General features: G+C 43.7%; 1 protein-coding gene across 1 annotated transcript; it reads right to left on the minus strand.

Annotated features, from left to right (window-relative positions):
* Nucleotides 1-2,439: 2,439 nt before the first annotated feature.
* LOC144672808 (uncharacterized) lies at nucleotides 2,440-10,158 on the minus strand. The gene is made up of 4 exons (XM_078534794.1): nucleotides 10,122-10,158; nucleotides 9,874-10,008; nucleotides 4,829-4,951; nucleotides 2,440-2,628 (listed from the first exon to the last, which is right to left on the minus strand). The coding sequence occupies exons 1-4, from the start codon at nucleotides 10,156-10,158 to the stop codon at nucleotides 2,603-2,605; spliced, it is 321 nt and encodes a 106-aa protein (XP_078390920.1). The 3' UTR covers nucleotides 2,440-2,602.
* Between the last annotated feature and the right edge of the window lie 728 nt (nucleotides 10,159-10,886).

Raw genomic sequence — 10,886 nt, forward strand, 5'->3', positions numbered from 1 at the left:
CTGGTGCTTGCTGATAGGGAGAGTCTATTCTTCCCAGTCTCTCGTAAACAAGTGGCCCTCCTTTTTTAAAGGCTGACATTTTCTGATTTGTGACAAGCGGTTTCACAACCGTTGTCACAGGAATGCATAAGGAGGCTGACTCAGAAGCGACTCAGGATTCACTGTGGAACTGAGCAACATAAATGGTGTTAACTCCGGGAGCTTTAGACCCAGCATCTTGGGGAGATAGAAAATTAATTACATTATTCTGACTCAAATTAAATTATTTATTATGATGCACATTGTGAGCTTGGAAAAGTGGTTAAAATTCACTTCCAACACACAACACAACACAGCGCAATGATGTTCTGCAAAAAAAAAATGTTCAGTGCATCTTTGCATAATAGCACTGTCACTGATATAATCATTCAGAGTGCAAGGCACTTTTTCACCTTTTTAAATCCTACCGTGTAATCTCATCTGAAAGACGGAAGATGTGGTTGACAGCTCCATGAAGCGGCTCATAATCAGCAGAAATCTGCTCTCTCTCTCTTCCTTTGTGTAACACCAGGTCCAATCAGCTCCTGACCTCATTAAAGGCTTGCAGCACTGTTTCAACCGGGGACAAAATAGCTGAACTCAAGGGATCAGGCGCGAGTCATTGACATGAAAGCACCACGTGAACGAATGAGGCAGCAAGGAGCCCGAGCAAAACTCGTATTCATTGGAAAAAGGAGCGGCTTGGGGTCTGTGGTGAGGTGGGGGGGGAGGGGTGGGGAAGGTGTGTGTGTGATGGGGGTGGGGGGGGTGGGGGTTATTGGTGGTTGTGGGAGCGGGTGGTGAGGCAGGCGGAAAGAAGTTTGCATTGTTTGGATCATTCCTAGCAGAACGGAAGGCCGTTGTATGAGATCACGCATCTCAGTACCAGGATATTGCTGCAGGGGATCCTCAGAGTGGTTTGCATGGCCCAACCGTCTTCAACTGCTTCATCAATAATCTTCCCACCATCATCACCATTAAGTTGGAATATTCCTGGATGACTGCACAATTCTGCACACCTCTGTATTTGCAGAACGTGTTCATATGGAATAATTTGGACGACTTTCAAGCTTGGGTTGGTAGCTGGCAATTAGCATTCGCGCCATACAAATATCAGGCAATCAATGTTACCAGGCACCGTAAGGTCTCCTAACACTGTCCCATGATGCTAACTCGCGATCAGATCTAATATATGTGAGTGCATAGACATTAATGTGGTTGAATGTCAACTTCCCTTTGGAATGGCTGGCAAAGCGCTAAACTTAATAGGACAAGTAATGTTGGTCTTATCAGAGACGCCCAGATCCCCCGAGATAATAAATAAATAATTAAAAATCCCAGAGACTCAGTTTAATGCTCCATCAGAGTGTAACGATCCATTGACAATGCCCAATCAAATGTGACAGGAGAATGTGCTTTTCCCTAAACGCTACACAATCAATCGGGTCGATATTCAGGTCTCTAAGCACAGCCAGATCAGCCCTCCCATTTGAGAGGGAAGAACTAATAAACGCTTTCCGCTCAACATTCCCTGCAATAAGAAGGTCACGGCCCCAGAATAATCTCCAAGCAAACGCACTAAACTAAGATGGCATACATTTCATTCAACACTGATCAGTCATTCCCTACCGGAGACAACGTGTAAAACCCATCTAATTCTGACCAATTAAACCGCCTTGCGGTGAAGAACAGTCTTCCCAATGCATCCTGGGACAAGTGAAGTCACTGTGAGAGAGTTCAGTGAGAAACTGAAAACTACAGTAGAAAGATAAAGTTATGGGTTAAATGGATCACAAGGCAAAATTGAGCAAATGTGGCAGAGAGCGGCTGAAAAAGACAGCAATGCAGCAGTGAGGAGAGAGGAAGGATGATTGGTCAGGGAGGGGTGGAGTAAACTGTGTCCCAGTGCAAGAGGGAGCAGGGAGACGGGATTCCCGCAGGCATAGGCCAGGGGAGTGCTCACAGAGTAAAACCCTCAGTGAAGTGTACTATGGAGCGAATGAACAAAGTGAACTGATATAGCTGGGGCACTATCATGGTTTGGGCAGTTGAGTGATGGTTACTTAAGCACTTACAATCACAGAGAGCTAGCTGATAAGCATGACCTTTACTGTTGGACCGAATGAAATGCACTGGAATATTTGTAAAAATAGAAAGCTGAGCAACCAGGAAGGGATTATACAGCGTGTGGTCAAAACTCATGCCAATGTGAATTTGAGGATTTTTTTGTTGTTCTGCATATCCTAAGTTCTCAAGGGGGCCGCATTGTCTTGGCACCATCTCACTAAAGACACTTTCAAGGGTAATTCACTGGTATAAGAGCAGTGTCCGGATCCTAGGCTCGTATTCCACTCCACAGGTGATTGACTCGAATTATACACAATTCTCCTCATGCCTCTTGCATTGCCACGTAACTCATAGGCCCAGCCCTTTCCCTGTGTGTCGATTCCAAAGCTGTTTTAATCAGGGACCGGGAACGACAGGTGCAATTTTAAGTACAGTTTTTAATGAGTGCTTTTCAGCGTTAGGATGATAGTGCACTTGAACTGTGAGGGTGTGATTTTTAGTCAGCAGCTGTAAAACATCAGGGATTAAGCTGAGCAGAAATGCCTGTGGAGCAAAACAATGCACATAATTAAAACAATACTAACCTGCCAGATAACTGCAATATCATTCTATAAACATGCGCACCCTCTCTCCATGGTCAATAGATCAGACCAGTAGTGCAATGCCCAAATCGGATTGAATATTCCACATGTGGAGTATTCAGTGCTCAGTATTACCGAATCACAAATTTAATCTCTCCATGTTCCAGAACTTTTTGCTCAAAGAGCAACATGAAATTACCACAGTCTGTTGCAGATATGACGGAGCCCATTCTGCCTGGTGTGTCGTTTTTGGCTTTCAGGACGAGCTGCTAAATTATTCGCAGCTCTTGCCCGTCCTCCCCAACCACCAACCCCCTTTACTCCCCCCTAACCCCACCCCACCCCCGCATTTTATCTCAACACTGGCTGTTTGATGAATGAGCTCCAATGTATAAGAGCATAGTAATTAAAATAATAATAATTGCAATAATATTAATAATTATTATTATTATACATTCAGGAGCAGGGCGCGTAGCCCCTGAAGTCTGCTCTGCCATTCATGCCTGATATTATTTTAATCTCAATTCCACTTACCTGCCTGTTCACCATTACCCTTGACACCTTGATTGTTTCAAATTCTGCCTATTTCAGCCATCAATGTCCTTGAGTACAGGGGCAAGGATGCATTACTGCAGCTGGAAAGGCCCACAGTGAGACAACAACTGGAGCATTGTGTGTAGTTTTAGTCTCCTTAGCTAATAAAACACATGCTTACCATAGGGGGACTGCAGCGAAAGTTCGTTGGAATGATTCCTTGGAATACAGGATTGTCCTAAGAGGGCAGTCTGGGCCGACTAGGCCTGTACTCACTGGAATTTAGAAGACAGAGAGGGAATCTCATTGACACATAAACAATTATGACAGGGCTGGAAAGACTGGATGAACGGATGATGCATCCTCTGGCTGGGGGTGATTTAGGTCAAGCGGTCAAAGTCTCAGGATACAGGGTGGGCCATTTAGAACTGAGGTGAGGAGAAACCTCTTCTCTCCGATGTTTGTGAACGTGTGCAATTCTCTACCACAGAAGGCTATGGAGGCCAACGCACTGAATATATTAATGGAGGAGATAGACAGGTCTCCCTTCTCTAAAGATGTCAAAAGTGTGTGGCGAAAGAGTGGTAGCACGGCGTTGAGGTAATTGGTCATGCATGATCACATCGAATGTTGGAGCAGGCTTGAAGGGACGAATGACCGTTTCCAGCTCTTATTCTCTATGTTTCTGAGGTGTAATGACGGTCTCTGCAGCTCTCTGGAATGGATAATGGTAACAAATCAGCACCATCTGTGAGGAGAAGATGCTCCTGGGCGTAATCAGTTATAGACGCCCTCTGATTCCCAATCGACGCTCCATTTCTTCTAGAATCCCCCACGAGGGGAACATTCACACACTATCCACCCCCTTAACTGCCATCAAGATTACGAAACGATTTCAAAGCGTTTCCTCGTATTCTTCCACACCCCCATGAGTATCGAGCTAAGCTGATCATTCGAAGAATAAAAAATATTGAACCTATTATGGAGTGGTTCCAATTCAGTTATATTATTCCTCACATAATGTGATCAATATTGCCTGAAAAACGCTCATTCGCATTCTGCGCCGTTGCCCCGATACATCCCTACACTTATAATCCAACCGTTTTAAATAAAGGTGAACATTCAGTTTCCCTCCGGTAGCTGTTTCACCTGCAGACGAATGCTTTGTGTCTCATGTAAGAGGAAATTCGGATCTCTCCGTGCCGCAGCATTGTACAATCGCTATCCATTGAAACCCTATTTTTTTTAGAGCGAGTTGTTAACCACCCTTTGGGCAATGGAACTGGCCTGTTTTTATTTATACTCTCCGGTGAATAGCAAGAAACCACCACGTGATGAAAGCCCTGATCCCACGAAGAATCCCGCTAAATCTCATCAGCTTGTACCCTTAATACGTCCCAGTTTTATCTACTTGTCCATTGGCCTTTAGTTACTTATGTACATGCGTTCATATTGGGCTCCTCAATAACCACCCCCCCGCCACCCACCACCCACCCCCGCTTCCCTCCGTGTGTAAAAATAAAGATATACAAAAATTTCTTTGAAATTGGGTAAGGGTGGATGATTTTCCTGTATCTCACAATGAGCCCCGAATCATTTGAAGAATGTTAATGTAAACGGATGCTTACGGACACCGTACTCCCGCATCGTTAGAAGATGTTGCAAGACGGCGCTGAGACTGGCGGCATCCAGCTTATCCAGAAGAGAGTCGATGATTTGACGAGGATTCTCTGCCCTGCCAGCTGCTGTTGCTGGAAACATACAGCAATGTTTGTGGCTTAAACACTGGTTTTACATTTCTGCATCAACAAAATAAAGTGACCTTCACAAGGCGACTTTCAACGTAGCGAAATGAAACTAAAGAGGCGACACGGGTGTCTGATCAGTCATGCCTCAGCTAAATAAACACCTGGGTCGAGTACACCTGAAGTGTTTCTGCCATGTATTTGCCTATAACTTGGAGCAAGTCAGGGTAGGCTAAGGGCAACATTGCCTTGGGCTGAAAGAAAGATATAAAAAAGGGGAGGTGGGGGTCAGGGGTGTGGTGGGGTGTGGGTGTGGTGGTGTTTTGGGAGGCAGGGGATCAAGCAAATTGTATGTTATCCCTTGAATTTTGAACATTCAGAAATAACCTACCCGCCATTTTCACGGTATTAACTAGAGCTGAAATGGAGGATTGACAAAAATAAATGAATAAATAAATAGATCTGCTTGTTGGACATTTTAGCACGGTGGGGGTTTTTGGGGATGTTCGTTGGGTGGGTGGGTACAAAAGGTAAATAAAAAACTAGGCCTGAACTTCTCTGATTGAAATAAAAGGAAATGTCATTTAAATGTTAAGAGTTCGATAAAGGGAAGGTTGTTGATGTTGTCTATAAGGTTTTTCAAAATTAATTTAATACAGTGCCACAAAACAGACCTGTGAGCGAAATTCCAGGCCATGGAATAAAAAGGAAAGTAGGCAATTAAATATGGAATTGGCTGATTGAAAGGAAACAGAGAGGAGCGATAGATGGCTGTTTTTCAGATTGGTGGAAGGTTTGGAGTTCCTCAGAGATCAGTTCTGGGGCCCCCTTGCTCTGCCTGGTATATATTAATGGCCCAGAATCTGGTGGGCAGGGCATGATTTCAAATTTACACATGATATGGAGATTGAACTTGTTGTCAACTGTGATGGGGACAATCTTGAACTTGAAATGGACATAGACGTGCTCGAGGATTGTGCATAGAAGAGACAGATAAAGTTCATTGCAGAGAGAGTGAGATGATCCGTTTCATCAGGAATGTTATGGTGAGACGGTATGAAATGAAGGGAGAGCTTCTAAAGGAGATGCATGAAAATAGGAATCTCAGTGTATTCGTACATAGGTTTTTTGAAGGTGGCAGGGTGTGTTGACAGCACAGTTCGTAAATCATATACTATCTTAGGCTTTATTAATAGGGGCATTGTGTACAAGAGTAAGGCGATCATGTTGAACTTGGATAATACAATAATTAGGCCTCATATGGATTGCAGGTCCAGTTTCGGGCACTGTACTTGCGGAAGGATGTGAAGACAATATATCGAGTACGGAGGAGATTCACAAGAAGTATCCCCGGGATGTAGAAATGTAGCTATGAAGATTGAAGAAAAAATTCCATTGAAGAAAAGAAAGAGAGGAGTGGAGACTTGGTTGAGGCACTGTACTTGCGGAAGGATGTGAAGACAATATATCGAGTACGGAGGAGATTCACAAGAAGTATCCCCGGGATGTAGAAATGTAGCTATGAAGATTGAAGAAAAATTTCCATTGAAGAAAAGAAAGAGAGGAGTGGAGACTTGGTTGAGGTATTCAAGATCTTGAGGAGTATGAACAGGGTAAATGGTGAGGAAATGTTCCCACCTAAGTGAGCATCAAGAACTAGATGGCACATATTCAAAATGATTAGCAAAACGTGCAGAAAGGACGGGAGGGAAATTGTTTTTTTTTCGGCCAGCTTGCATTTGGCATCCGGAACAAACTTCCGGGAATTTGCTAGATACAATTCCGATCGAGGTTTTCAAAAGGGAATTGGATTCTTACCTGAAAACAGAGAATATAGAAGGTTACACGGATAATGCAAGGGATAGGGGATTATGCGGAATGCTCTTTCAGATAGCCAGAGAGAAATCGATTTGCCGAATAGCCTCCTCCTGCACTGTAAAGGTACTGTAATGTTGTGAAGAGAGATCTTCCAAAAATGGGAATTTGCGCTTGAACAATTATTACAATTGAGGTGTAGATTCGCAGCTTTGTCAACCATATGTCCAGAGGGTTAGGGGGACAAGGGGTGAGAGTTATGAACCACGGAAAAGATAAAGCGCAGAAGGATCCTATTCAGCGCACGGTGTCTGCACCGGCCATGGAAAGAGAAAAATAAATCAATCAGTAGCTCATTTTAAACCCCAGTTTCCCGCACCTGTTCCGTAGCAATTCAGGTTACAGCGTTTCAGGTACCATTTAATTGAGTTGAAGGTTTCAGGTTCAACCACCAGTTTAGGCAGTGAATCCCAGGCACCCAGTATCCTCTGGGTGAAATGTATTTTCTTTGTGTCACCCTAATCCCACAGACCCCGCCACACCGCACGCCACGTTTAATGACCTGGCAACATTCCTGTAAATCCGTTCTGCACTGTCTCAGAACTCTGTTGTCCTTCCTATAATGTGGTGACCGGAATTCTACACAAAATTCCAGCTGCGGCCTAACCAGCTTTTTGGACAATTCCAACATTGCATCTCTGCTTTTGTATTCAACACCTCATCCAATAAAGGGAACATTCCATCTGCGTTCTTTACCACCTTATCCACGTGCCCTGCAACATTGGAGGACCTGTGGATAAGCACTCCCAGGTCTTCACTTCCTCAGCCACTATCAATAAGTTCCTGTTTATTGAGCATCCCCTTGCTTGGGTTGCCCTCACCAAATGCATTAGCTCACCCTTTTTCTGAATTAAGTTCTATTTGGCAACTTTCTGCCTATTCATTCAAACCATTGATAGCTTCCTGGAGGCAGCACTTTTCCAAATTACTACTAAATGCAGGGCCAATTATTGGTTCCTCTGCAAATTTCCCGATCGCACATTTAAGTGCAAATCATTGATATATCCAACAAACAGCAAGAGCCCCAACACTGAGCGCATTGAAATCCACTGGGAACCGCGTTCCATTTGCAAAAACAGCCATCGGCCATTGCAATTTGTCGCCTGTCAATGAGACAACTTTGGATCGAGATTGACACCTTCCCCCGTATCCAATGGGATCACACTTGTTTGACCAGTCTGTCATGCGGGGCCTTGTCAAGTGCCTTGGGAATATCCTTGTTTATAACATCCGGTGAACTGCTCTCATCAATCCGACTTGTTACTTCGTGAAAAATGTCTATTAATTTGGTATGGCACTATCATCAATTGAGAAAACCATTCTGACTATCCGTAATCAATCTCTTCCTTTCAAAGTGACAATATATCCTGCATCTCACAATTGATACCAATTATTTGCCCACCAGTGAAGACATACTAATTGGTTTATAATTTTATGGCCGCTCCCACACAAACTATTTCAAAATTTGGTACAGCCCTTGCAGTCTCCCAATCCTCTTCTACCTTGCTTGTATCTAGTGAGGATTGGAAAGTAGTCTTAAGGGCATTCGTTATTTCCTCCCTGGTTTCCTTTAACAGCCTGGCATATAATCCATCTGGCCCTGGTAATTTATCGAACTTCAGTGAAGCCAGTCCTTCAGTGCGCCCTCTCTAACTATGCTTATTGCATGTAAGCTTTCACATGTCTTCACCTTAAGTAGAATGTCTGCATCATCCCTCTCCTTAGTGAAGACAGAGAAAAAGTACACATTTGGGACCCTGCCCACATCTTCAGCATCAACCCACAAGTTTCCATGGAGGCCTCAGTTAGGCCGGACCATGTCCTCAGTTATTCTCTTGTTCCTAATCTACTGATAAAGAATAATGGAGTTTTCTTTGATTTTACTTGCCAAATTTTATTGTTACCACCTTGTTGCTTTCCTACTTTCCTTTTTTAACCTCGCACCTGTATGTCCTATACTTCTATAGGCTGTCTACAATTTTACTCTGCTTGTGCCTGTCACAGGGCCTTTTTTATCTGCTTTATCTTAAACCACAATCGTCTAGATATATTTAGGTCATTGAATGAGGACAGAGATTTGAACGGATGAATGGGCTACTCGTGTTCGTATTTCTTTACGTGAGATACACAGAGATGGTAGTGCCAACAGCGGAGGCTTATTAGAGAATGGGATGAAGCGGAACACAGAGAACACCGGATGGCAAACCCTCCATTTCTGCTCCTTGGTTTCTGGCCTCTTGAGCACCATCATTATTAACTGCTCCAACATTAGTTACCAACTGCTTATATTCTAAACATCTGTATCCCTTTCCCAAGCCTTCGTGTCTCTTCAATTGTCTCTGTTCCTTAAAATCACCCCGTTGGACCGAAGCCTCATTAGCCTGTGCTCACACCTCCTTATGTGAAGTGGTGTTAAATAACTGTTTGATATCATTGCTGTCAATCGCTGCGATGAGTTTGTGTTCTAAATGGTGCTCTATAACTAATGGTTATCATTATCATACACATTTTTCATGGCTGACCAATGGTTAACAGCATGAGGCAAAACCTCAAACAGAACTTAAACACTATGCATATTGGGAATCTGATTCGCCTCCTTTGCCAGCAGACGCAGGCCCCAAGGCATGATGAATATAATCATAGATTCACAGAGGTTTAAGGGACAGTAAAAGGCCCTTCGGCCCATCGGGCCTGCGCCATTCAATCACCCAACTATTCTAATCCAATTTTGCACCACTAGGCCCATGGCCTTGATGTGGCATCGAATGTGCACATGTCAATCTCAACATGTTTGTGATTGTACAGTGTTCTGTCGGCATCCATGAACTTTGATTGTATAATAATAACCTATGTCCTTCCATGAGATTTGTGTGTATAATAATAAACTGTGGACTTCCATGAACTTTGATTGTATAATAATAACCTATGTGCTTCCATGAGCTTTGTGTGTATAACAATAAATTGTGGACTTCCATGAACTTTGATTGTATAATAATAAACTGTTGGCACGCGTGGGCTTTGACAGATCTTAGACGATAGGAACTGTGACTCACCTCGAGCAATGGAGATGTAGCTTGATATAATCTGCTCAAAAGCGATCAGATCTCCTTCCTCTGCCTGGTCGAGGAGACAGACGAGATTTTGTCGACGAGTCTTTGCATTGTCCCGGTCGCCACTGGAGATAATTCCTGTAAGTGAAATGAAGAGCAGTCACAGAATCCACCGCCAAACGTTCGCACTGTGGAGTTAGAATTTGAAAACTGCTTGAGATCGGAGACCGAGGACTGGGCATTTCATTGACTGGGGAGTGTGCCACGGAGGTGATGTGCAAGGTACATCACGACATGTCTGCCAATAGCGAAGTGATGATCATCAAAAATGTACAATGACCTGGATATGGAGGATTGCCAGGAGCCAGGAGTGCTTGAATGCCTGGAGGATTGAAATGACAGAGCGATTTGCTAATAGCATATATGAAAATGTTAAAGTTCTGTATCCCTATCCAGTGAAGGACTGTGGATCCCAGGTTAATGGTGGAATGTGGACTTCATACGAGCAGGAAACTTTATCACTCAACTGAACAGTTACAATCTATCTGCAGAACTCACGTTGAACGTCCTTTCTGAAGACTAAGAACTGATTAAAGAAGAAGGCGAGCAGATTGTCATCACAGCGGTCGAGGAGATCACTGATCCTCTGCCGTGAATTCTTCAGACCTCCAGAGACCTTAACTAGAAATAAGAGAGAAGCATTTGTCAGAGTGCATGAGGTCATTCACTCCAGCAGACAATACCGAATAGAAACGGGGAAGGAGGGAAGTAAATTTGGAAGAAATGAATGATGTAAGGTAGTGAATGCTGGGAAGAGGGATGAAATTTAAGGGGGGAAGGAAGAAGGAAAGTTCTTGGAAGTACATAGAATATAGAGCGCCGTAATTGCTCACCTAGCCAAGTTAACGAGGGGTGGTGTTTAGACTTCACCCAAGTCTCATCCCATTCTCGCTTCTCATCTCAGCCTCGCATCCCATATTTCCAATCACCTTTATACAAGTGCTCTCCCAGTGTCA

This window comes from Cetorhinus maximus, unplaced genomic scaffold (genome assembly GCF_964194155.1).
Source record: "Cetorhinus maximus unplaced genomic scaffold, sCetMax3.hap1.1 HAP1_SCAFFOLD_44, whole genome shotgun sequence".
Taxonomy (NCBI): Eukaryota; Metazoa; Chordata; class Chondrichthyes; order Lamniformes; family Cetorhinidae; genus Cetorhinus; species Cetorhinus maximus.

Coding starts and splice junctions, on each gene's coding strand:
- LOC144672808 (XM_078534794.1), bottom strand. CDS start 10,158: ATGTACCTTGCACATCACCTCCGTGGCACACTCCCCA. Junction 10,009..10,121: donor CCTCCGTGGCACACTCCCCA/GTCAATGAAATG, acceptor TTTCACTTACAG/GAATTATCTCCAGTGGCGAC. Junction 2,629..4,828: donor GATGCGGGAGTACGGTGTCC/GTAAGCATCCGT, acceptor TTTGCTCCACAG/GCATTTCTGCTCAGCTTAAT.